This window comes from Neolamprologus brichardi, chromosome 5 (assembly GCF_056152115.1).
Source record: "Neolamprologus brichardi isolate AB-2024 chromosome 5, ASM5615211v1, whole genome shotgun sequence".
Classification (NCBI taxonomy): Eukaryota; Metazoa; Chordata; class Actinopteri; order Cichliformes; family Cichlidae; genus Neolamprologus; species Neolamprologus brichardi.
This window is the reverse complement of record NC_142108.1, coordinates 19649674-19677500: the sequence shown is the minus strand read 5'-3', so window position 1 is coordinate 19677500 and position 27827 is coordinate 19649674. Positions and strand designations below refer to the sequence as shown.

Below are 27827 nucleotides of genomic sequence, written 5' to 3'. Positions count from 1 at the left end.
TTTATTAAAAGAAAAAAAATCAGTTATTTCAAATGCACATTTTACAACATCTGCACTATATAACCAAGTATAACAGCGCAACTGGTCACTCACATATATACTGCATGTGTGCTGCACTGATTAACTTCCTTAAAGAACAGGAGTCACATACATGAAGCTGTGTGCTTATAAGAAATGCATAGCAACATGCTGCATGGAAATACACACTGCGGATTACAAATTAAGTGGCAGTTCTAAGAAACGTTTATAAGTTTTTACATTTAAACTTCAAGTGACCTTTAACAAGCAATTTATAACTTATGGTAGCTTATAAAAGCGTGACTCACATAATGACATTCTAAGGTAAAACCACAGCTTTAATGTTTAACGTTTGTTTTTGATTCATTCATGAAGAATAAACCAATCATAAAAGTGTTTTCACTGAGTCTTTATTGCAAAGGAGGAAGGGACTATAAAAAGTAAAACATTCAAAGTTGACTCTAGTTTGAGTATCATAAAAGAAAAAATATACAAAGTGAATCATTTTATTGAAATGACAATAAAATAAAACGTTTGGGATTTTTGTGAATGGCCTTTTGTTAATGCTTTGTGTAAACTGCAGTGGAAAGAAAATGTGTTTGTGTATGAAAAATCAGTGGAATTTCCCTTTTAAGTTCACAAGCTGCAGATATCCTTCTCCATGCTTCGTGAACCTGCACTGCCGGGTGCACGAACATTTCACAGCACATGACTCGCCAGAGTCACCTGACAAAGCTAAGTGGAAATGAGTGAACGGTCTTATGACTGAGAAAGGCGGAACCACCCCTGCATAACTACTCATGAACTCTATTGTCAGTGTCTGGTAGGGTATTTTTTTCATTTACTCAGCGTAAAGGAAGGGGAAGAGTACGTTCCAACCCCAAAAACCTTGATATCACCAGATAAGTGTGGACACCAAAAAAAATTTCTATAGAGATGTCGTCTTCTTCGCAGTAAATGCCTGATAAAAATCTGTTTTTTTCAGCACGCATATAACCTCAGCACAATTCAGTGTTTCTTTTAAGTGTTTCAACTGTGCAAGTCGGAGTCTTTAGAAAGAATTACTTTCACTTTAACCTAATTTAATAAATATATTCTTTAAAAAACAAAAAAAAAAATTCACAACTTCCAGTAGCCTGAGTGTTTGTGTAACAAAAAGGACCAACACATAAATATATAATGTTTAAAACTGAGCTCACATAATAGTAGAATACCAATGTTGAATTAATGGCCGGAGCAAATAAATGATTGAGAATTTTTTTGAAAGCAGAGGTTATACATCATCAATACACTGACTATCACCTAGTAAAACTGATTAAAAACATAAAAATACACCAGCCAGAAACCAGAATGCCAAGGTTTGGCAGAGGAAGTGCATACTTGTTTTTAACTCTGGCAGCGGAGATAAACATCTCAAGTGCACAAATGTTTTTAAAGAGCTTCCTCTAACATCCCGGCAACATATCTCTTTGAAAATTGATTACTCATCCATACTTTGGATAAAAACTGTTACATAAACACACACAAGATGCACATTAGAGAAAAGTACAGAATGAATCCTGACTGATCTGAAGCTATTTCATTTTAAGACGAAAGGCTGCACCAATCAGACCTTGCCTACACCAGATACATTTAATCTGATTGGTTATCTGCCAGCTGATGGAGTAAAAGGCATGCCTGCCATCTGTTGCCACCCTCACTAGGGCCCCATATGTGAAACTAAAACAACCAAAGGTTTGGGAGAAAAAAAGAAAGAAACCCATTTTAGGCAACCTGGATTGCCCCACCAGTTTTTGAGAAATAACTGCAAAGTTACATGAGAAACCAACACCCCTACCCAAGAAGCTACAATCTGCTGTTGTTGTTTTTTGTGTCTTTTAAGTGCAAAAATGTCTTCTCCTTTTGTTTACGTGTGCTTGACTTAAGTGCAGTGTTAATCTAGTCCCTTTTTTAGATGTGTCATGGAAATCTGACACTGCTTTATAATCTCACATTTAAGCATTAATGCTACAGAAACTGAGAAGCTGACTTTTCTAAATACAAGAAAATAAATATAAAAAATAAAGAAGATAACCCACCCAGACTCTGTTAGTTGTCCTGATGATTTTGGAAACCAGTCGTTCCCAAAAGTGATCATATGCCAAAAAGTGATTTGTGTGTTTATGTTTTTATGTGCAATATATTTGCTTATATTGGTAAAAAGGTTGGAGTCGGGATCATTTTCAAAGGGGTTATTTATAAAAAAAATAAAAAATAAATAAAAAGAAGAAGAAGAAGAAATTACCCTTAGAATATGTTATGTTATAGATGAAAAACAAAGTTATTGTGGTACATTTTTCACTGCCCAATTCATTTACATTAGTTTAAACACTCGCAATCATTTTTGGCAGATGATTTCCTTTGGCAGGACACCTGTATAACACTGGTACAGGGGACCTGTACTACAATGACACACGTTCATATGACAAGTGATCTTTCCAGTTTGGCTGCACCGCTGTCAACAGTTACTGTTACGTTTATGTTATTACGTTTACTTCCTGGTAACTAAAGTACTCCAGACAGCTTTTAACTCCTTGGTGTAAAACTATGTCAAATACTGCTTTTGAGCTTTGGGGTTTAGACCATAACACTGCATCCTACTAGCCGGTAAGCTGCAAAACTAAACAGCTAAACATAAAACAGCAACTCCTCTTGACTGCGGTGTGTGTTATGGATGCTGGCTCCACCAACAGAGAAAAGCACACCCGAGAGAACCGGACAGTGTTTAGCCCACTTCTAGCTTAGTAACCTCTATGAGATTATGCGAGCTAAGGCTGTTAGCCGTATCCTAGCAAGGCGGCTAGTAGCAGCTGGAGACTTACAGCGATCACGTTTACAAATGTTGTTTTCCCCGAGTACTGCAGGCCGACCAGCGTCAACTCCATCTCCTCCTTCCAAAACAGAGACTTGATCCAGTCCAAAAGCCGGTTTATTAGTGCCAGCATCTTGAGGTCGGTGGTCAGCGCTCCCCTGATGGTGGTACCTGTTTCGTCTCCCTCCCTGTCAGATGTGCCGTTTTTCCAGTGGGGAAGGGAAGAGGGACAAAAGCAGCTGTCATATGACCGCTCAGCCAAAACGTGCTCATCAGCGCCTCCGCAGGGACGCAGAGGAAGTGCACCCTTTGTGTAACGCCCACTGTTTGCGTTCTTTTTGTCAATAAGAAGTTTTTATGAACAGAAAAACAACAGTCACACGTTTATTATAGCATATCCCGGCCTGCACGTCACAGCAACACTACAACAACCACTGCCACTGAAGGTGAGACATTGAATAATGTCACTTTATATATATATATATATATATATATATATGCAATATATAAAATGAAGAACTATGATAACATATATTAAATAAATTATTTTAAAAACTAGAAACACAATTCACAACTCTAGTATTGCAGCATGATAACAGAAAAAATATATAAAAAATAATGAATATTTATAAAACAGTCATTATGAGGTTACAAAAGAAATATAAAAGAAACAAACATGTGCTGTTGCAATTAATAGATATCCAGTTGGAGCTTGACTGTTGAAGACAGCTTTTGACAAACTTTAACAATGTTTTAAAAAGCAGTTCTTGTAACGACAAAATGTGTGCAGATTTTTCATTAATCATATGATAGATCGACAAAGGAAAAATGACTAAAACCATTTAATTTTTTCTGATTACAATTTATCTGTTTTGCTATACTACAGAAACAAAATAAACCAACCAGATTTGTTTTCATTTGTTGAATTTCTTTAACTCTACCTACCTAAAACATTCCCAACAGTGTGTTTATTTGCAGTATAATAAACATAAAAAACTTGTGTTGCTCATCTGTAACTCATGCCAGAAGGGCACAAACTGCAAGGTCCACCTCAGGGACGAACACATGTGTTACAGACCAAACTGCAATACCCCTGAATATTCAACAAGAAATCATCTATTTCAAGTATAGACTTGAGATAAAATCAGTACCACATCAAAGTGAGGTTTTAAATATGAATCCATACATATGTGTTTCTGTTTAAGTCATGCTAAAGATCAAAAGGAATCATCAAGTCTGTTCTACAAATGTTTTTCACTTTCCCTCCTAGATCCTGTGCACTGATGTCAAGCAAGATATTTTACACCTTTAGTTTTTAGCATAGTGGCTGTAATTGAACAGAGTTATAATATCATCTTAAAATAATGCTTTCTAGATCACAACTGTCACTGCCCTTGGATCCATCCTGGACAAACTGAAGCCCGCTCTCTTCCTTTGGTAGGTGAAAGTCACTGATGTTAGTAGGAACAGCCAGCATGGGTTTGTGGTCTAAATCAGGAAGAGAATTATTACCATCAATGTTTTAGTTGAAATATGACATTATTTCCTCGCTGCACACCCACGCATTCGATAATAAACATCACACATTTCATTGCTGCCACCCCCATTTTCCACTTCACTTCCACTTCATTTTGATGACTATGATGTTCTATAGTGCAATATGTTTTAAACAAATAAGTGACATAACTTTAATCACTTTTCATAGTGAGTCTCACTTGCGTTTTCATATTTTGAGAAATGGGAGCAAGATAAGCAGACTTTGATGTTTTTGACAGAAGGACATCATGGCTAGAGTTTGACTATCCATCAGCTTTGTAAAAGTATTAAAGGTTTTATCACAATGTGCTCAAATTTTTTTCAAAAAAGTGATGTGACTTTTAAGACTAACCTTTAATTATTATTAACTTAATGAGAGGTTTGGTTATTTTAATATTCCCAAACCAGACTTAAAACATGTCCAGCTTAATTGAGGGGTTTTTTGCCCTGTAGTGGACACCATGCACACAAGGGTTTAAATGTCTTTAATGTAAGACACAACTCATCTAGCCATCCATCAATTTTTCCTCTTGCTTATCTAAGAAGTGGGCTCAGCTAACAGATATATTTATAAAAACTTCCCACTTTATATACTGCATTAATGCAACTATTAATTTGTGCTACAGAATTTTTGTATTTATGTGTTTGACTAAATCTGCCTTAGAGGATTTCTAAAAAGAAGAAGAAGAAAAGGAGTGTCACATGTGCACAATTTATCTGAGTACATCCTGATTCTGCTCTTATAGGCTATCAGATTATATTCCAATGTAAATCAATATTTTTTCAGTAAACTGACATATATATAGTGCAGTGATGATCATAATATCACTATAGCATGATGTTCGCTACAGTTGCATTTTTCACTCCTGTCAAAGATGTTGTGAACTTGTGAGAAGTGTCCCTATGGGCAGACTTTGCAGGCAAATATTGAAGTGTCCACTATAGTGTCCAGTAATTGACCACTATAGAAGTTGTAGTGCATTAAAGTTCTATAGCGTCACAAAAATATATGAAAATAATTCTGAGAAGTTCCCCTTATGATGGTATTTTTAAAAAGAGCAGTAGCAGTAATATTTAGGTTGAGTCACATCAATTTCTTCTGTTAATGAATACTTATTTTGATTGTTTAAATGCCACATGTGGTTTTCGGAAGGAAATCTCCCCATGCCAGTGATTTCACTTTGACGTACTGATATGATTTTCCATGAACTTACTTGCTGTGTGAATCCTTAGGTACTTTATACATGTGTAGGACATGAACAGTAAGAGGCTGAGAGACAGCAAAAAGACACTAATGCCAAGGATCACATGAATAAAGTCTCCACCGTCTTTGGGCCCTGGTGAAAAGTCAAATCATAGTTAAGTTTCTTGTGCGCGTATTCACCTGCAACATATTGTCACTATGTTCTGTTGTCGTGTATCACAAGTGTTACGTGCTGAGCAATCAACAAATTACAGCCTGTGTCAATAAAATGCGTGAATATGTGTACATACCGGGTCTGTCACAAATTGAGTTGTGTGTCCTGTTCCCTGGAAACTTTTCAGGAAACCCCAGCGTGCTGCACCTGTTTAGCACAAAGCTTTTACATCACTGGCATGTTCACAACTTCTTTTACGTATCGCTGCGGCAGAAGCTCTTTAAATCGATCTTACTGTGTCAGTGGTTTGCAGTCATTCGTTTGCACATTGAAATATTCTTTTTCGCCACATATGGCTTCACACTGATACGAATATTCTATCACCCTTGCATTCGAGGAGACGACTGGAACAAAAGAAAGAAATACTATTTCAGTAAACATGGAAGATACTTTGGGGGGGACATTTGTGGTTACAGGGTGACAGATTTTGTCAGCTTTGGTGATCCTGTGACTTATCGTCAGTTTCAGCCGTGAGGTCAGTCATGAGTCTAGTAATGAGGTTTTATGAGTATATATCTGATGACATATAGTAAGGACTGCAGCTTAAGACAAAAGGGAACTGAGCATTCACTCTGTGAACCTTTGCTAAACACTCTTGACATTATGAACAGCTCCTCCTTCACCTGATCAGTAGGCTCAGGTTGAACAGCAGATGTGGAATAAAATTACAAATTAAAAAAATTCTTTCACATGGATCTGTTTTAAATAGCGTGTGATAATAAACATGTCTTGACTTTTAAGGGATTAGTCTAAACATCCACAATTACACAGATGCAATAGTCAAACCAGTGTTTGTGGCAAGATATATATTTTACTCGCAGCTGTAAAAACTCAAAATGTCCATTCTTACCTGTCCTTTTTGGTTTCTCTCCTGTGACGCATTTGTCTTTCACACAAGTCGAACAGATGCTGTTGGAGCACAGGAAACCAGCGGCACAACTACAGGTTGCGTTTGTGGTTGATGTACATTTCACAGCATAATCTGTAGACAGACAAGAATTGAAACCACTGAATTCAACACAATATTTCATGTTTTGCTAGTTCTGGTAAATGCCTTCTCAGCTTCTCTCAACTTACGCTGACATGTCTGACATTTTTCACATCTGTCAAAGAGGTTGGGAAGTTGTGAGAAATGTCCGTCTGGACAGGCTTTGCAGGCAGTTTGTTGGCTGTCAGAGCAAAACTCTTCTACATAAGTGCCTTTAAAACCAGGAAAAAGTTAAAATCAGCGACTTTTAGTATTTTTCAGTATTCTTGAACGAAAAAGCTCATCTTAAACACATAATCTGATCAATACATCAAACAGATCACTACGGTAATAATTAGATCAAACTAATCAAAACATTAGATTGAAAGACACTCATCTGATTTTTTAAAAGTTTTTTGTTTTTTTTTACCTGGGGGACACTTGTTACAGCACCGTCCGCTCATCTGAGTCTGTTGATCACCGCAGCTTTTAACGCATCCTATAGTCCAAAAAGCCACAAATAATGGTATAAGTGCCATGGAGCGGTCCAAGTGAATCATTGTGTCCAGTGCTCTGTGTGCGCTTACAGGTTTTTATATCGGTGGCTGACGTCAGCATGACAGAGAGTGTGACTGTGTAGTCAGGAAGTGAAAGACCACTAGTAAATATAGATCACTTCACGAACACGCTAAACTGAAAAAAATTTGCTTAGTTCAACTTTTTTTTAACTGCTGTAAATTTACCAGATTACTTGCTATTATATTTTATTTTATTGTACAATTGAACTGGATAAAGCTGTACTTCTAAGCTTATCTACAGTGAAGCAGTTTGATTTATCTAAAGCAGACAACATTTAATGCTTGTTGTCACCTCTAATATAAATCTTTCCTCTAAGAGACTTTCCTGTAAAAGCATGTGTTGGAGGAGCTTGTTTTCGAACACATGCAAGAACGTCTCAAAGACTCCTGAAATAATGTCACACTCTCACAAATGACAGGTGACAAATTTCATGTGACAGCCTCTTTTTGTTTATGACAGCTTCTTTCCTAGATTCCTCTCCTCTGTGGTGCTCACTATGGCTGTGCTAGGGCTTGTGCACAGATAAAGTTTCCCTTTAGGTTTTTTTTTTTTAATTTTTTTTTGGGGGGGGATCACACTGATGTTGTAGAAAGGATGATGATGATGTAGAAATCTTTACAAAAAATAATAACTCACGAAAACTATATACTTGGCTTTATAGGTATAAAGTACAGAGCTTTGTTGCTTTCCTTTGTGCTTTATCTCCAAAGGTGTTCATGAATTTTGCTTATTTATTATTATTTAGGGTTTTTTTCAGTATTTATCTAATGGTCCCCAGTCACCTGACTGGGGCGATCGTGGCTCAAGAGTTGGGAGTTCGCCTTGTAATTGGAACGTTGCTGGTTCGAGCCCCTGCTCGAACAGTCTCGGTCGTTGTGTCCTTGGGCAAGACACTTCACCTACCGCCTACTGGTGTTGGCCAGAAGGGCCAATGGCATGATATGGCAGCCTCGCTTCTGTCAGTCTGCCCCAGGGCAGCTGTGGCTACAACTGTAGCTTGCCTCCACCAGTGTGTGAATGGGTGGATGACTGGGTGTGTAAAGCGTTTGGGGTCCCTAGGGGGGACTAGTAAAAGCGCTATACAAATACAGGCCATTTACCATTTAATACATTTTACTGGATAAGATGTATGGGTCTTTAGTTCTATGCAAAGCCATACAATGGTATGGCTTGTAGACTAGAAGTCTATGAAGGTCTGCCACTTAACATCAGAGGCTGAAACCTCAGATTGCTGTCTGTGGGTATGTTTCCTGTCATTTTTAGTGTGGTTGAAACACTTAAGTGATCTGCACTTCATATCTTCCACTTTAACCCAGCTTTAACTGGTCATTCTAGCACAATGGTTTTTGAATTTAATGATTTAAACTTCAAATGTACATTACCTGTCAACATTTTTAGAATGCCCCAATGTTTCCAGTTTTGGTTCACGGTGCCTCTCACTCTGTACAAGTCACCGACCCAGTATCCAGCAAAACAGCCACAGGCCATCACACTTCCTCGTCCATCTTTAACAGTTGATGCCACACACTGTGCAACCATCCTTTCACCTACTTGACGGCATACAAAGATCCTGCTTGTTGAACCGAAGATTTCAAATTTTGATTCATCAGTCCATAATACCTTCTTCCCATCTTCAGCAGTCCAATGGTGGCGTTTCATGGCCCAGTCAAGCCTCTTTGTCTTATTCTGATGCTTTCTTGTTGCAACTCATCCTGTAGCTGCAGCTCGAAGTCTTCACAGTTGAAACTGAGACTTGCTTACTACAACCAGTTTTGGTCAAGTTACTTGAAAATAGTTATTAGAAACTACTTACTGATTACTTCTCCAAAAAAGTAATCCAGTTACTTTACTGATCACTTATTTTCAAAAGTATTTAGTTACTTTCTTACTTAATTACTTTTTTAAAAGTATATGCAACATTCTCTGACTGGAAAAAAATTGTTTAACATTTAAACCTATTTTCTACCAAGTCCTGTTGTTCTTAAATCTTTTTTCACCTGTTTAGCAGGAGTGGGACCGGTGGAGGTTTGCCCTGTGCCACAGCGGTAATGTCAGTGGGGGATACAGGGGATTCTCTGTGAATTTCACATTCCCATGCCAGTGTGATAGGTACTGTCTCAGATTTGAAGTTTAATTTTTCACTGTAGAAAAAAATTTGTTCCCACGCTGAGTCTACAGCAGACGCTAATGTTTTTGTCACCTTTTACGGAATCAAACACAAAGTAATGTCAGTACTTCCAAGCTTTAAACGCTGCATGGTCGTACTCTCTCCATATTATAGTTGCTCTACATACATCTGGTGCTACCACGAACGTCGCATGCTCATGCATCATTGTCATGAGACGCTCTCACAAACAAAATCACAGTTTAGCAACGCAGTCATGCAGTGTGCTTACAGGAAAGTAACAGTATTTACTTTTTTGCAATAGTAATCCCTTACTTTACTCGTTACTTTGAAAAAGTAATCGGATTGCAGTAACACATACACATCTCTGACTGCGACAAATATTAATCTGTGCTTGAGGCTGTTATCGTGTGATCTGCCTATCAGGCAAGATGGTAACTCTCAGAAGCTTGTTCTCTGATTCAGTTATGGTTTGGGGTCTGCCAGACCTCTTCCTGTCAGAGTTTGCCCCAATTTCTGAGTGCCTTTTTTTAATAAAGGAAACAGTACTCACTGACGCTTAAAGTGTCATGACGGTCTGTCTCTCTTCTATTGTTAATTGCCTTTTTCTCGCCATTTTTGTAACAACACACTACTTTCTGCAGTACAATACTGTTCTGCTGATGCTCATGAGGGTATGGTACCACATTGTGTTCCAACACTGCTATCATGCATTTGGAACACCTGTAGGAATTAGTAGCACCAGCTTTTAAGGCTTGATCAACCTCCATTGCTGCAGAACAGCAGTTAACATTTTGTGTTCCCTGAAAACACAAAAAGGCCTTTTTGTATAATTCTGAAATGTACATTATTTTTCAGTTTTGGGTAACCTTACTCTTTTTTCTTATCTCTGCCAGTTCATCACTTACCTTTTTTATCATTTCAAGCTAATCATTGGACTTGAATGACTTGAATTGCATTAAATAACTGGAAAAATTGGGGTGTTCTAAAAATTTTGACCGGTAGTGTATGTTATTCAAAACTCTTTTGTTGTCCAAGCACCTACTTGTCTGTCTTCTATGAGTCACTCAGCCTCTTTTCTCTGTTTTTTTTTTTTTAATTTGCTGTCACTCCCCCTCTTTCAGGCTGTCTGTCATTCAAGCTCATCTGCAAAGGTCTTATGCAAATTCTACAACCATCTGCTCACTCATCTTCACCATCACCCATCACCTGTATTTATATGCCTGGTGCTGTAGTCACTATTTTCTCCCTTTTTCTCAGATTCTGCTCTGTATTATTGCTTCTCACTGGAGTCTAACTATCAAAATATGTAAATTTTACATTTTCTTACATGAACTTTGCACTCTCTGCTTTGCAAGTAATGTGTATCTCTTTGCATTTTTATTTCTGCATTTTTGTTCCGCACTTGTACTTACTTTTGAAAAAGATCACACATTACATATAATTGTTGGAGCAGATGAAAAATGTATATACAGTGCTCCCTCGCTATAATGCGGTTCACGTTTTGCAGTCTCGCTGTTTAATGGATTTTTTGTGCAATTTTGCGTGCTTTTTTTTTTTTTTTTTTTTAACAGCGCATTGTGTTCTGTGTCCTGATTGGCTGTAGACCATTTTCAATCAGTATCCTCTGTGCCACGTCTCCTGTACAGTACAGAATGCGTTCAGCTTGTCAAATTTACATAAATCGTCGATTGCTAGCAGTGTGACTCTGATGTGCTGTACTATATGTTTCTAAGTTTTCACCCCAACAAACACAATGTTGATGAAACATTTTGCACCGTCAAAGGCACCTGCAGCAGCACCCAAAAGGCAGAGGAAGATGCTAACCATCGCACAGAAAGTTGGACTTCTGGACATGCCAAAAGAAGGTAGAAGTTACCGTATTTTTCGGATTATAAGGCGCATTAAGCAAAACAAAACAGTCATATAAGTCAAACTTTACTCAACTCATTCTTCTTGCTTCCTCTACTTCTGTACCATTGATTCATTAATGTAGAATTATCTCGCAGCTGCTCTATTCCCATGTTTTGGACCTGAAAACAGGGTTTGATCTTTGGTTTCATTCTATAATACTGGACTTATTTTTCTACAAAGGTTTGAACTTTGAGAGTGTTTAAACAATAGAGAAAAGTGTGAAAATGTTCATGCCTGTCTGAGAAAAGTGTATAAAGTGTGTAGTGAGGGGTTAAACAGCCTTAAAACATCTATAATAATTGTAAAAAAAAAAAAAAAAAGCTGGCTACTTTGCGGATTTTACCTATCGCGAGTTATTTTTAGAATGTAATTCCCGTGATAAACGAGGGACCACTGTAATGATATGGAAATTTTGGCGGGAAAAAATTATTTTTTACTTTTCTGATCCTCTAGAATTGTTCAACATGTTCTTACAAGTGTACTAACTTAAATTGTATATATAATACAAAGCAACTAACAGAAGCAATAACAATATTTTATAGTTTTGTGCCTGGAAATCCCACAGCCCACAATGAGTGAGTATGATAATCCCTGCTGAAACCCAAAGGTGATCTCAATGAACTCAAAAAAGTAAGGGATGACTAAAGATGTACATGGTATGTACAGAAAAACAAGCGTGTGATTTTTTGCAGGGTTATTTTTGTAACCTACATGTATATGTTGCAGGAGCACACAGTGCAAATGCATGATGATGTGAAGGTTTTACTGCCATTCTGTGACCTTTTGGTGACAGTACTTTAGGTTGCTTTTGTTGACGGGGAGTTTCCTGGCAAATCAAGAAGGTGCTTAAATTTTGTTAAATGAGCCACTTCATTTATTGTAATTAGTAAGCCAAAGCGCCATACATGTGACTTTCTCTAATCGGAGGATTTTTTTCCCCCTTTGTTTAACATTAGGTGATGCCTAATGTTAAACAAAGGGAAAAAAAAATCCTGCAGTAGTTACTGTGGTTTAGAAAAAGCACCTGAATGGGTTTTGACACTCTAGCTTCCCCACCCCAGTCTAGAGACGTGACTGTCTCTCTCAGCTGGCCTTGTAAACACGCTGACTATCAATTTAATAATTTTTTCCTGACTAAAATTTTGACAGACCATATTTGCAGAAGCTATGGGAGTACATCAGAAATTATATGATTTAGTCATAAGAAGTAATTAATTAATATCTGACACCCCTGTGCAAAACTGCCACCTACTTAAACCACATGACGTGTGCCCTCCTATCATAAAAAAAGAAACTACTGACATTTACTTCCGTCATTGACAGACAGACCAAACCACATGGTTCAATGTACGAAACCTTCAGGATGTGACGTTAGCATATGCGTCCTCACTACGCAGTAGACAATAGCTACTAGTACCGTCACACTATATAGCCACAAAGGGCGGCAGTGACACTGTAGAAATCAGGATTCCCCTTCACAAGTAGAGCACAGAAGTGCCACCTACTTTGTGGGTGAAAGGAGCATGTTCTGTAACAGAGCCTTCCAACTGATAAACTTTATGAATGGTGCCGTCGGAACATTTGATGCAGATGAATAGAAACGGCATGGCTTCAATCAAAAATAATGACACGGTTACAGTATTTACTTCTCTTAGGCTGTTCTCTAAGGAGTATATGTAACGCCACTGATTTTATACATATAGGTCAAAAAGCTACACGTGTTTTGTGGCTGGAGTAAAAGTGATGTGAAACTGCTCACGTCGTCCTTAAGTTATGTCACTTCAGTCGGCGTCACACTAAAAGTTCAAGATGAAAGAAAATGTGATCAAGACATTGACCTAAGCAGCCCACTTTGGGTCTGCTAGTGGTTAACAGCTCAGGGTGACATTAGCTGAACTGTTCGCTGTGTAGTTAATGTGTTAATGGGTTTTTGACATTGCAGGATGTACAAATTCAGTACCTGTAGATCAGCTGTATCTATTTCGATCATTTAATTTTATACTTCCTATTGTAAAAAAGATACAAAACAATACAAAAACCATTACTTACATTAAAAACATAGCATCAAAATAAAGTGAATATAAAAGCCAAGATACATTTTTACAAAAAAGAACACTTTTTGTCTTGTCACCAAAAAAACCCCCAGAATAATATATGTTATATTTCAGAAAAAAAAGTCCAACATGAACATTAGGCTACTATGAGTTTGCTGCAATAAGGACTAAATGTCAAGCAAATGCAAATACATGCCTACTCAGAAAAGCATGTACGGTTTCCCAGAATTTGCACACATAGAATTACAGAGATTGCCGAGTTAAAAAGCTAACAAATACAAATAATAATAAAAACAAAAGGGCATATATTGTATGTACAGCATACAGCATGAAGTATAGCATGCAAGCTGCTGTACTTCAAAACCAAACGAAAAGGTTGTTTCAGGTGCTGTATTTTTCTTTGAAACCACACACCTACTTCCTACATCTCTGACATTTACTGAAAGCAAACTACCTGCAGGGTTTCCAGTATGTGTGTACTCTCTGTAAGTCATATTTGCGTTTTACAAAAAGCAGCTACAACAGTAAAATGTTGCCTACTCACAGATAGATTAAGATTAATGTAATACCTAATAGTATACAAACTAATAAAAAGTAATCTTTACTAAGTAAGAATGTTTACTTCCTGTGAGTTATACTTAAATAAATGCTGAATTTTTATTATTAAGTTAAGGTTGGACTGTTATATACATGTTTATACTTAAATAATGGATCTGAAAACTTGATATACTTCTGTCTTTATTTAAATCACTTTCCTTGGGAAGATTTACGGTGCGGTAGCTTTTTCCATATTCGGTTCTTCAGAAAGAGTCAACCAGGCAGACAAAGCATTAACTGAAATTTATGAATGTGTGTGTCTGGTTTCTGGTGCAAAACATAAGTGAGGAGAAGTATGAGGATGCTTTCATAACTCCTCTGACTATGTGATCCGAGAAACATCTCCAATGAGGTATAAACAACATGAAAGTCCTCACATTTAAAACATCAGTCTTTCCAAAGGCCAAAATGAAAACATGAGAGGATGTATGTCTCAGTGGGAAAAAAGAGCCACATTTAGGTGCCTGGGGGAACTCCGCCAAACCCACACATCACTGAAAGCATGTTTGTTTTCACAGACCTGCTAATTTGAACAGAGCTGAGTAATCAAAAACTGAGACACAATGGGCAGAAAGACTTCATGCAAAAATTAAAGTAGTTTATAATATATCCTGGATCAGTGGTATTGATTGTACTGGTCTCACTGGGTATTTCTCAGGCTTGTCACAAGCCCCAGTTAGTCGCATTATATATATATATATATATATATATATATATATATATATATATATATATATATATATATATATATATGCATTGAATATACAAACATTTCACAGAGGCATTTAGTGGCATGATTGCTGAGGTCGCTGTACAAAAATCTGCATATAGAAAATGTTGATCAATACTAACATTATACAGATTTCTTTGAGCAACATAATAATATTAATAAAAATAATATTATGGTCAATGTACAACAGCTCAAGTAGTGAAAACTATTGTTTACTACTTGCTGTTTCACAGTTTAAAAAGTGAGGTAAGAGGCTTGCAATATGTTTGTGATAATTCACGATTCTACTAAAACAGAACAAACAAAAGTCAAATATTGACTTGAAAATACACCTGTAACAATACAGATATAGTAAATAGTTTGATGATGTATTTCTAATACAAAAGCAACACTGTAAGGAAAAATACTGATATAACGATTACCTGAGTCAAAAGTTCAGCTGTGTATTTCATGCCTAAATGAAAAAAAAAATAAAAACAAGTTTAACTTCAAGGTTCCATGTAGTCTGACTTGAGCGGGGTCTGGCTTTCATTACAGCTTTCCTCAACTGGCGTGCGGCACAAGGAGTCCATTGCTGTAAACAAAAAATATATATTTTATTTCAAAAAGCTTAATTAGCTACCAATTAGTTAATTAATTCAATAATATTGTTGACAATAACTATTTCCCATTTGAAACAGCACAAATCTCAGAGTGTGTGAAGCACTCTGTGAAGAAATATTACCCATTTTTCTAATAGTGGCAAAATATGATAAAGAAATAAATCTCTGACATGGTTAAGGGTTTTCTGGGGGGTGTGTGGGCATATATCTTGATGCAAGAAGGTGAACTGTTGCTGCCTGTTGCTTCAAATTTTGGTGCGTCACCTTTCTCATTCAACTTCTCGACATGAAACCACCAAGACCTTTCTTATTGTCTGAAGTGTGAATCACTTGCCACATACGTTGTACTGTTTTTTGCTTGTGCCAGCAGTCAGTGATGTGCAGCTTGCAGGTCACAACAGTTAGTACAACTAGTCCGACAATTCCGAAAATAAGCAGGGCCATACCTGGTAAGACAAAATAAACCTGCTAAGTTTACTTAGCTTTACTTTTGATCTGAGGTTGTACGATAGGAAGATCGCTTACCAATGTGGTTGCCTGCATATACAGGAGGAGTTGGAAGCACTTTCTTTGTGGAAGTGGCCACTCGAGGAGTAGTAGCAGTATCCATCCCCTGAGTTTTGGCCCCCTCATGTGGACGTTGAGTTATTAAACTTTGAAGAGTACTAATTGTGTTTGATGTGGGAGGTGTAGTGGTTTGAGTATTACTGTTTGGCTCATTACAGATGGCATCTGACGATGCAGTTCCACTGATTTTTACCCCTGATTTACATCTAGAATGAAAGATAAATGACAAAGCTGTTAACAACAAGCGTCAACTCCAGACCCTGTTGGAACAAAATTTTATCATATATTGCATTAAAAGTACTAAAACACTAGAATACGTACTCTTTCCATTTTTTACAGTCTGAGTTTTCAGGTGTAATGAAAAATCCTTCTTCACATTTTTTACATTCTCCTAGCAGGAAAAAAAAAATTGATGATTTAAAAAGACATTTTCTTTAGTGTGTATGGTAAATGATCCAATATTATGATCCAGTCTTGTACCTCCTATTCGTTTAAATCCCTTGGCACATTTGCAGCTGGAAGAATCACTGTCCCATGGAACAAAGTCTTTATGACACTCACATTTTGTGTTTGTGAATCTGGTACAAGGCTGTTTAATGACACTACCATGATCTGCAATAAATAATTAAACAAAGAATGTTCTTAATCCTGGTGTCGTAATTTGAGTGTGAACTACATGTTTTGTCTCCATTAACAGAGCGGGTTTATCATCAGCTGCTCACATAGCAGTTGTTTTTCTAATAAGTTACAAAAGCTTCAACACTTACTAGAGTCACATGTTGTACATGCTTTACAAGATTTTGAAGTATTTTCATGATCCTGATAAGAGCCTGGTTTGCAGGGTTCACATCCATTTCCACTGTGGGATACTTTTTCACCTTCAAGGATTTCACAGTGTTCAAAGAAAGGACACAGTTTAATTACAGCAATTACTATACTTTCAAAATAAAATTTAGAAAGTGAAAAACTGAATTTTACAGCATTATACAGAGTGAGTAAAATGATAAAAGGCATACTTTACCTCTTTTGCATTTCAAACCAGCAACATGTTGGTTAAAAATCAAAATAAGTATGAGGACTTTGAGCATAGCCATATTCAGTTCTTCGGTGCTGAGAAATGCCACTATTTCCTGTGTGACACACAGCATAAGAATGTGACAAAAGAGAGACGCCACCTGCATAAGCTCTTTATATGGGGCTGTCCCAGACTGCTCACCTACTTTACTGATAAAAGAGTTACAATTTATAAGTTCGGTGACTATCCTGTCTATGTTACTACAAATTGTAATGTTTTATTAATATTTATTTTTAAAAAAAAAAAACTTAAATTGAAACACATATTTTACATCTATGACATGTCAGTAATAACCTAGTTTCTAACAGGTATTCTAAGATACTAAATATAGTGTCTAATTTTTTAACACTGGATTAATTAATTATGTGAGTCAACAATTTAAAGAGCCATCATATTTAAAATTCAAGCTATATGTCTACAACTTGAATATTGATAATAATAAAATTCTGTACAATTCAGTACATAAGTAATAAGATGTTTTACTAACTCAAACAAAAAAAATATTTTAGATCCATATAAAGTATGATGGAAAAAAACATCTTTTAAACTGAAATACAGCTTTGAGGGTATTTTTAGCATGTTTATTAACCTTTTTCTGGGCTTTTTTTCTTTGTTCAGGAAAAAAGGTATTGGTACTGTGGTTAAGCTATCGGAAACAGTTAACTATGTGTCTTTGTTTTGTTTAGGCAGAAAAAATTGACATTGTATTATGGCATATGGACTCAAATGGCAAATGGAAAAACCACATATTCTTGATTAGTGCAAGATACAAGATACAACCACACACTCGCTTCTTGAAAAACGGATGTTGAAAAAAACAACCCCCGCTCCTGTTTTATCTCTCTCTCTCTGTTAGTTTATGAACATTTATTAGGTAAGGCGACCCAAAATTAATATGTTTATATTCCAATCATTCAAGAGTTTAGGAAACTAAAGATATAAAACATAACAAACTGTGCTGTCTTTACTGCTCACTTTGTTTGTCTCTCTTTAACACACAGCCCAACTGGTAACATATGATGACAAAACTAGTTACACTCACTGGCCATTTTGAAAAGTACACCTATTCAACTACTTCTTAAAGCACCTCACAAGCCATAGTCAAGACAAACTGCTGTATTTAAAATGTTCAAACTGAGCATTGGGATGGCAAAGAAAGGCGACTTAAGTGACTTTAAACATGCCAGACAGGCTGATCTGAGTATGTCAGAAACTGCTGATCTAATGGGATTTTCCCACCTAACCATCTCAAGAGTTTACAGAGAAAAGTCTGATAAGAAAATATCTACTGAACAGCAGTTATCTGTATGAAAATGCCTTATTGAAGTCAGAGGTCTGCTTCAAGCTGAAAGGAAAACAATAGGAACAACATAAACATCAGCAACATCAAAGGTATGCAAAAGAGCATCTCTGAATGTAGAACTCACTGAACCACGAAGCAGATGGTCTACACCCAAGATCGCACAGTGTCACACTGTCAGCTAAGAACAGGAAACTGAGGATTCGAAAGAAAAAAAAAGATTGGAAACACATTAGAAAAACTCCCTTGCTGGATGAGTCTCAGTTTCTGCTGCAATATCCTGATGGTAGAGTCAAACTTTGAACAACATGAAAGCATGGATCCATCCTGTCTTACTGAGCATGATTTAAACACCACAGCCTACCAGAACATTGTTGCTGACCATGTCTTTCCCTTGTGATCCTATGATCACAGTCTGCCCATCTTGCTCACAGACAGTAAAGAGATAATGGAAAAATAAGAAATTATGTGTTTACCTACACCAGGGGTCGGCAACCCTGGGCACGCGTGCCAGCTGTGGCATGAAGGGTTAACTGGTGACACGACCATAGCTGGACTGGCCATCAGGCATACCGGGCATTTATTTGCCCGGTATGCCTGATGTGATATTTCATTTTTATGGGCCGGTGATTTTTATTTAATTTTTTTGTAATGGTATAAACAATGAAAGGTGGTGGATTGGCTAGATGCTGGTCACTGTGTAAAAATAACTCAGGATATACAGGAGGAGGAGAGACCCGAGGCGGTTGCCGGTCCGAGTGTCAGGTGAACTGAACTTCAGGTAAGAAGTTATGACCTGCAGTCTATCTGGGTCAGATATAAACCAAGTTTAGTTTATTTTCGTTGTGCTGACTTTTTACAGCCACTTACAATAACTTGTACTGCGTACTAGCTAGCATGACGAAGTTTCTGTACAGCTGGGTGGGTGCTATGATGTTACTGATGTTGAACTTTATTTTATTCATAAGGTTAGTTAGTAGAGTTGCCAACCTTCCCGTAAAAAGATGGAATCGTCCCGCATTCAGAGAAAATATTACGCGTTTGGTGTTGAGCTGAGAAGGGACACAGTTTGTCCCGTACTTCAGCTAGGATGGAAAAAGACACAAAGCTGGAGTTGCCTCTTCTTCTCTCATTCTCTCCCCCTCCCTCACCTGTTGCTACTTCAATCATGAAACTGATCAATGATCAGCTGATCGGCTTTTCTCTCTTGTTTGTTTATCGCCCACTTTGCGCCAGAAAGAGGAAACCGCCAGATGTCGCGTTAAACAACAGCAGCACGTTTAAGCTTCATCAGCTGTTGTTAGAATTTATTTAATATTAATTTCTAGTATCAGCTGATGTTTGCTGGAGCCACAGCTGTAAAAGCTGCTGGTCATGATATTGGTTTGGATATGTGGTGAGACGGAAACATGAAGATGAAACCAGGAGATGTCCTTACTGAATCATCAGAGCTGAACAGGTGATGGAGAAGCAGGTTTACCTTTTAGGTGACATGAATGAGTTGAAGGGAAGTTATGAACTGTTTCTGAGAAGTAACAGCAGGATCCTTTTCTATGTAGCTGACAGCTGGTAACTGTGCAGGGGCGGGTCTAGCAAAGTTTTGCCAGGGGGGCCAGGTAGGGTATTAACAGGGAAAGGGGGGCACAAAGAAAAACTTTTCTTTCTTATTCTCATTTACAATGTCTCGCTTTTAACAAATAATTATCTGAATCTTACAACCAAAGTTTTTATCTGACGTAAAATGTATAGAAATCATACATATACCAACAAGACAGTGTGCATCACTGTCACAGCCTTTGCTTTCATTCAAAGGCTTTATGGCTTTTCCTATAATACCTGGTGGGCCGATCTCTAGCCAAATGCCCGGGCCAATATTTTGTCCCAGTCCAGCCCTGGGCACGACACGCAGTGAATTAATCTGAGAAGGTGCATTAAAAAATAAATGGCCGCGCCATCACTACCTGACAAGTTTAACTGTCTTCAGAACATTGCAGAGGCCTTATTGACAGTACTTGGCTCTACATATCTGTGTGAGCAGATTTTCTATCACATGAGTGTCCTCAGGTAGCCGTCTGAATACTGGACACTCGGAGACCTGTGTCTCTGAGTGGGAGGCCAGAGATCAGATTAACATGTGTATCTTTGTATTAACAAACATGCCATATTGGCTGAGTTTGTTTTTCTTATCATTGTTGTGAGGAGACCATAAATAGCATTTGCATTTTGTGTTGTATAGTTCATTTGCTGTTATGGAGTTCTTGTTATGGATAAAAAGTGTATTTTTTAAAAAACAAAAAATCTGATAACTATTCGCTGATAGCTGCAAACATCTGCGAACAAATATAATTCTATAAAGTTGTTCTATATAGTGTTTAACTGTTAATATAGATTGTTATTAAATTTAATGCTAATGCAATCATATGGCACATTGACTTCTGAGGAAATTTTAGATGGCACTCATCATCAAAAAGGTTGCCTACCCCTGATCTACACCCATAAAATTAGACAATCCTTTTGATATGGAGAAAAAACAGAAAAGAGAAAAAGCAGAGATCTCCTGCCAGCATTCCCCTTCACTTTCCTTTCTTGGTTACAAGTGAAGGGAAAGACATGTGTGGGTCTCACTCAGGATATTAGTGTAAGCGAGTGAGGTGGACAGAAATACAGAAAGAGAAAGAGAGAAGTGTTAAGAAACTCAAAGTGCCAAAAAACAAAACTAAAAAAGGCAAATTTCAATTTTACTTATACAGCACCAAACCCTAATTGAGATTTTTGGGCCAAGTACCATAACGTCAGATTCATCTGAATTTAGAAGAAGGAAATTAGAAGTCATGCAGGTCTTTATGTCTGCAAGACATTCATGCAGTTTGACTACTTGTTATGTGTTTTCTGGCTTCATGGATAGATGGAGCTGGATATCATGTGCATAGCAATCAAAATGTATGTTGAATGATACAGGTAACACTGCAACCAGATATGAAGATTATCATGTATAAGCTACCTTTGTGCAGAATTTTCAGCCTTAGTTTCAAAAAACCGAAACAGTTATCGTACATCTTTGAGTAATCAAGAATTCTCAACTTTGAATACTGTGAGTAAAATCTAGACACATGAGTAAAAACCTCTAAATTGCCTGTGAATGTTGTAAACTGAAAATAGTCATCATGTTTGGTGTGACTATGAACACCAAAAAAACAAAATCAGTTTACAGTTGTTTTGTCCTTTCTGCACATTAGCCACAAAATTAACGCTATTGCTGTTTGTTAAAACTCTTAAAACTCTGCTTTCATTTGTGCACTTTTATAATTGCTTAAAGCTTTGTATAGTTGACATAGTGTGTGAGGGACTGAGCTGGTTAAGCACGAGGACACACTTAGTATTTAGAAAAAAGTGGTCTTTATTTACCCCTAAAAATGCAAAAATATACTAAATAAACTAGCAATACAGTGCCCATAAAAGAGGTCAAATGACTAGAACTAAACACAAATAAAAACAGCAAGGGTTTTTGGGCCCGGGGCTCGGTCTGATCTGGTGCAGCTGGCTGCCAGTGGAGCCTGCAGACTAAGTGCTGCAGCCCCTGTGACTTCTGCACCTTGGCTGCTGGGTGACCCCCATCCGGGGCACTCCTCAGCTCTTTTCTAGGTGGCTGACATGACTGCCCCTCTGGTGGTAATCCTTGCTCATGGCCCGGATCTCCTCCATCCCTGCTTCATGTCCTGGGGGGCAGGGCTATGGCTCCTAGCACCCACTACCCACATAGCAAAATTGGTATGGCCCGGATCTGGCCCACAAAAGTGCTTACACATGGCCCACATACCGCAAAGAATGACGGCCCTTTGGTGGCCCAGATCAGGTTTGCCAGAGGTGGCACACACATGGCCCAGCACAAGGCCAGTTGCAGGCACACTGGTGGTCCTGTGCTGGCCCATGCGTGGAGTACCTCTGGCAAACTTGATCTGGTCCACCAAAGGGCTGTCATTCTTTGCGGTATGTGGGCCATGTGTAAGCTGTGTGCAGCCACGGGCCAGTTGCAGACACACTGCTGACCCTGTGCTGGACCAGAATAGTTTAAGCTCTTGCCCCAAATGTCAGCCAAATGTGTACCTTAATCAAGCCATGTAATAAAACATGTGCCATCATTGCCAAACCTTGCCCACGTCGGGTTGACATACACCCTGGCATGACACCAGTCAGTCAGAAGTGCAAGCTTGATGCCAGATCCGGGCCAGACCTGTTTTCTATGAGCCTGGGCCACATAAACCAAACCACAATCTGGCCAGATATGGCATGCCATCACATAAACAGTGCCATCTATATCCGGCCTGGCCCATGTCTGGATGACATGCCACTTACCATGCCAGAAGTCAGCCATTCTTATGAATACAAATGTGCTCACACACACAGGTTTTACACATAAGTGTTCACGCAGGTGTACAAACAACTTACAGACACACACTATCTCGCTTGGCTGCTGCCTCTAAACATATCATGTATTGTACAGTTAACATTACATTTTTATTAATTGCTGTTACTCATGCCCATATTGGTTATTGCTGTGGTTTCCTTACTGTGCTGTTTTCTTTTTGCTTGTTCTTTTTCAATCTGCTTCCTTCTTCTCCTCTATTTTTCTTTCCCTCTCAGTCTTTTAACTCTCTTCCAAACTTCTCTTTCCTTCTTCTTTCTCTGCCCTGTCCATTCTGATTGTAATAGCTTAAATAATAATAATAATAATAATAATAATAATAATAATAATAATAATAATAATAATAATAATAATAATAATAATAATAATAATAATAATAATAATAATAATAATAATAATAACAATCAAATAAACTATGACAATCAATTGAACCAGTATAGCAAAAGCTGTAATGGTCCACTTGGAAAAATAAATCTCTTGGGCATTTTTCTTGACCTTCAGACAATAATTCTGATGCCGGACAGGACAGGCAAAAAGAAGAAGAAGAAGAAGAAAACTAAGAAAATTGACAATTTATAAATCAAAGAAAATACACAACATTAAAAGTTAATTACATATTTATTGCCACTGATGAAAGAGCTGCACTTGGCCCAATCAGCACTTCCCATATATAACACAGCCGCAACCTTTACTTTTATAGATTCATATGTTTCAAACAATCTTTTAAAAAAAGATAACTGTAAAATACTTTTACTTACTAAACCACAGTAGCAGTAGTGGCAATTGTATACATGTAATGAATATGAGTGCTGTATAGACATCTAAGTTATCCTTACGTGGATTGCTCGTGTAAACAAATTTGGGACAAATTCCAATTATAAGTATTCCGTTTCCTTCCTCCCTGATTGTCAGAGTGACAAAAGCCTTTTAAAGATTACACATTTGAAATTCCTAAATAATGAGCCATACCTGGTAAGACAAAAAAAGTCAGCTACAGTTTACATAGCTTTTTTTTTTTTTTTTTTTTTAAAAATCTGTGCCTTCATCTCAGAAACAATGGAAAATGAAGGCTGTGCCAAAATAATTTGGATTTTGTTGTAGAAGTGGCTACTTGTGGAGGAGAGCTAACAGATCTGGTATCCATTTCCTGAGTTTGGGCCTCCCACTGTGGATGTTGAGTTATTAGACCTAAGAGAGTAGTAATTGTGTTTGATGTGGGAAGTGTAGTGCTGTAAGTATCACTGTTTGGCTCATTACAGATAACATCTGACATTGCAGTTCCACTGATTTTCACTCCTGATTTACATCTAGAATGAAAGATAAATGACAAAGCTGTAAACAACAAGCGTCAACTCCAGGCCCTGTTGAAAATTTGTTTTAATCATATATCATAAAAGTGCTAAAACACTAGAATACGTACTCTTTCCATTTTTTACAGTCTGAGTTTTCAGATGTAATGAAAAATCCTTCTTCACATCGTTTACATTCTCCTAGCAGGAAAAAAAGAATTGATGATTTAAAAAGATATTTTCTTTAGTGTGTATGGTAAATGATCCAATATTATGATCCAGTCTTGTACCTCCTATTCGTTTAAATCCCTTGGCACATTTGCAGTTGGAAGAATCACTGTCCCATGGAACAAAGTCTTTACGGCACTCACATCTTGTGTTAGTGAATTCGGTACAAGGCTGTTTAATGACACTACCATGATCTGCAATAAATAAATAAACAAAGAATGTTCTTAATCCTGGTGTCGTAATTTGAGTGTGAACTACATGTTTTGTCTCCATTAACAGAGCGGGTTTATCATCAGCTGCTCACATAGCAGTTGAAGTTACAAAAGCTTCAACACTTACTAGTTTCACACGTTGTACATGCTTTACAAGATTTTGAAGTATTTTCATGATCCTGATAAGAGCCTGGTTTGCAGGGTTCACATCTATTTCCATTGCGGGATACTTTTTCACCTTCAAGGATTTCACAGTGTTCAAAGAAAGGACACAGTTTAATTACAGCAATTACTATACTTTCAAAATAAAATTTAGAAAGTGAAAAACTGATTTTTAAAGCATTATACAGAGTGAGTAAAATGATAAAAGGCATACTTTACCTCTTCTGCATGTCAAACCAGCAACATGTTGGTTAAAAATCAAAAAAAGTATGATGAGTTGGACGACAATCATATTCACTTCTTCAGTGCAATGTTTCCTATGTGACAAATAGAATAAGATTAAGACAAAGAGAAACACCACCTGACCAAGTTTAAATTGGACACTCCACACAAATAAGACAGCTACATTTATCACTCATAACTTTGGAACCAGCGTTTTACTGTTATTGAAAATACCTGACAACAAAAGAGTTCCCTCTCTGAGGGAAATTTCCAGAAAATTGTTGAATCTATGTCCCAAATAATTAAACAGTTCTGAAGGCAAAAGGAAGAGCAAAGGGTACAGTCAGAGGGGTACAGTCAGAGGCTAGACAGTCTTAGACTAGAATTTCAGCTCCACTCCGATGCTAGTTAAGCTAGATCCCCTGAAACTAAGTTTAGTCACATGTAGAACCCAGGATGCCCTCTGACACTCTCCCCTGTTACCTCAATACTGCAAACCACCAAATAAAAAATATGAACTCAGTTTCATTGAACTCTGTTTCCCAATTCCCACCATCTGCCAGTACTAACTCTGTCTTTCCCTCTCTGCAGACAGCCCCATAGTAAAATCATGACATAAATAAAGTACATTAAACCAAAATACAAAGAATCTGAAGTCAGTCACAATTTCCAAACCAAAAATTAACAACCCAAGCTCACACAGCCAGCATAAACCCATCACAAATTCCCACAGGAATTTCACAGTAACTTGGCCCTTACAAAAAAAAGGGAACTGATGTGTTTATCTGCACAAATAAAATAAGGGATTAATTTCAGATATAGAAAAGAGAACAACAAAAAGCAGCAATCCCCTACCAGCACTCTTCTTTCTGCCTTGTTGACAACAACTGAGGAGACACGGGTGTGTATGTCTTTCTCTCTCAATATATAATCCTCTGGTGAGGGGGTGGATGTCTCTCTTGCAACAATAATTGGTCATCTAGTGAGAGCGAGCAAGAGTATGCCAACCGCTACATTCTCAATTTTTCTCTAGCTTTAAACATTCATGCTATAAACCTTATTTCTGTAACAACTGACAGGTACAACGGGGATGTGCTGTGGAATTTTCTGTAAAAAAAAAAAAGGTCTGCAGTATGGTCAGCAGTGGTCAAGCTATTTTATTACTGCATGCATGCAGGAGAGCAAACACACACACATCAAAACATCTCAGGTCTAAGTAATGAGCACACTCCTTTATGCATTCCAAGGAAGAGGGAGGAAGTTACAAACTGATCATTCCACACATCACGCGCCTCGCTATGAAACCTAACGGAGCAATGGGCCAAGGACACGATGTTTTGTGTCCTTGGCGTTATCAGCACCTGTAAAGGGAGTTGTCTTCTACCAAACTGCTGTACATCCACTGAACAAAAAAAAGCATGCAGACAGATAACATTACAACTCAAGGGACACTACTGATCGTAAATGCTGTCAGCAGCACTAGCCTCTTGTAACTCTTGACATGGGTCAATAAAAAATTTCATCTGCATCACATTTTTCAGTAAACGAGGAAATGATTCCCACACGAAACAGCTCACACAGCCACATTTGTGGGTTCCTGACTTCTAGAAAGACATATGATAAGTTTCCAGTTACCGTAAAGCAAATGCATTAGTCATTCCATTGTCTACCCTGTGTACCTTTGTTGCCGTCGAGGTAAACAGTTCTGCAGCCTCCAAAACTTTTCAAAAATTTCCAAAACTGAGTAAATAATGACATGATAAATAAACAACACTGCAGGCCAAAATATGTACACTGGACTGTGCCGTGAAGCTAACACTACAGCCAGAGACAGAGATCATCATATATGAGCTAACAAAGCAAAAAACAAGGTTATCATTAGTCTTTGAGTAATCAAGAATGCCTGTAAATGTTGTAAACTGAAAACACTTATTCATCATGTTTGGTGTGACTGTGAACACCAACATATCAAAATCAGTACATGTGTTGTTTTATCCTCTCTGCACATCAGTGACAAAACTATTAAAAAATCAATTAACAACACTATTAATCTACACTATGAAAAAGTTTGTTTGAAAGTCTTCTGTTTTCATTTGTGCACTTTAATCATTGCTGAAAGCTTTGTTTAGCTGACATAGTCTAACTGATCACAGGAACTGATCATAGTTTCTAAGTCTATAACCTCTGCAGTTGTCTATGGCAAAAAAAAAAGTTTGTAAACCACTGAGATGGGGAAGGGGTTTGCTTTGCATTAACACAAGCAGTTCACATGTAGCCTTATGTCAAATGGAGAGCATGCCTCTCAGAACCTGCAAAACTATGCAAACATCACAGCAACACCTCTCCCTATACATGCTTCCAGTAACAACTGCTTCAGTTATCAAAAATAAAAATCACAGGCTTCAAAATTAGTGAAGAGTTATAAACTTTAAAGCAAATCAAACATGTGAAAAGATGATGAGGAACTGATGTTTATAGGTGACTTCTTCCAATCAGCAGAAGCCTGAAAAATAATAGATTCTTTTTCAACTTCTTTAGATGCAAAGGGACGTTAAAGAGGAACAGGAAGCTGAGGCTCCAGTTCAGGCTCACCAGAATTGGGGGGGAAAAAAGGTGGAAACACATTAGAAAAACTTGCTTGCTGGACGAGTCTCGATTTCTGCTGCAACATTCTGATGGTTGATACAGACCTTGGCGTGAACATGAAAGCATGGATCCATCCTGTCTTACTGAGCATGTTTTAAACACCGCAGCCTACCTAAACGTTGTTGCTGACCTTGTCTATCCCTTTATGATCACAGTCTGCCCATCCTGCTTACAGACATTAAAGATACAATGAAAAAATAAGAACTTGTGTGTTTATCTACACACATAAAATCAGATATTCCTTTCCATATGGAGAAGAAAACAACAAAAAGCAGAGATCTTCTGCCAGCTTTCCCCATCGCTTTCCTTTCT

The 27827-nt window shown here is 37.6% G+C and overlaps 4 protein-coding genes and 1 long non-coding RNA gene across 5 annotated transcripts in view; 1 reads left to right on the top strand and 4 right to left on the bottom strand.

Moving 5' to 3' along the window:
• The window catches only part of arl8ba (ARF like GTPase 8Ba), a 7510-nt gene extending 4358 nt beyond the window's left edge, over positions 1-3152 (bottom strand). The window contains exon 1 of the mRNA XM_006783146.3: positions 2880-3152. Coding sequence (XP_006783209.1) covers positions 2880-3002 — 123 coding nt within the window. The 5' untranslated portion in view covers positions 3003-3152. The remainder of the gene's footprint in view (positions 1-2879) is intronic.
• Positions 2736-5728, top strand: LOC102794474 (uncharacterized). The gene is made up of 3 exons (XR_436650.3): positions 2736-3315; positions 4245-4306; positions 5639-5728. It is a non-coding gene; the product is annotated as an uncharacterized LOC102794474 (long non-coding RNA).
• LOC118453674 (tumor necrosis factor receptor superfamily member 3) lies at positions 4221-7350 on the bottom strand. The gene is made up of 7 exons (XM_035904487.2): positions 7221-7350; positions 6901-7023; positions 6674-6805; positions 6059-6167; positions 5900-5970; positions 5620-5742; positions 4221-4357 (listed from the first exon to the last, which is right to left on the bottom strand). Exons 1-7 carry the CDS (start codon positions 7348-7350, stop codon positions 4221-4223), a joined length of 825 nt encoding a protein of 274 aa, XP_035760380.2.
• Positions 7351-15134: 7784 nt separating this feature from the next.
• On the bottom strand, positions 15135-17139 carry LOC118453675 (tumor necrosis factor receptor superfamily member 4). The gene is made up of 7 exons (XM_035904488.2): positions 16980-17139; positions 16726-16836; positions 16439-16570; positions 16280-16349; positions 15917-16164; positions 15733-15837; positions 15135-15363 (listed from the first exon to the last, which is right to left on the bottom strand). The coding sequence occupies exons 1-7, from the start codon at positions 17137-17139 to the stop codon at positions 15278-15280; spliced, it is 912 nt and encodes a 303-aa protein (XP_035760381.2). The 3' UTR covers positions 15135-15277.
• A 6219-nt stretch (positions 17140-23358) lies between these two features.
• Positions 23359-27589, bottom strand: LOC148102774 (tumor necrosis factor receptor superfamily member 4-like). Its single transcript, XM_087841209.1, has 7 exons — positions 27508-27589; positions 25725-25788; positions 24867-24964; positions 24613-24723; positions 24336-24467; positions 24177-24246; positions 23359-24063 (listed from the first exon to the last, which is right to left on the bottom strand). Exons 1-7 carry the CDS (start codon positions 27587-27589, stop codon positions 23799-23801), a joined length of 822 nt encoding a protein of 273 aa, XP_087697335.1. The 3' UTR covers positions 23359-23798.
• Positions 27590-27827: the final 238 nt, after the last annotated feature.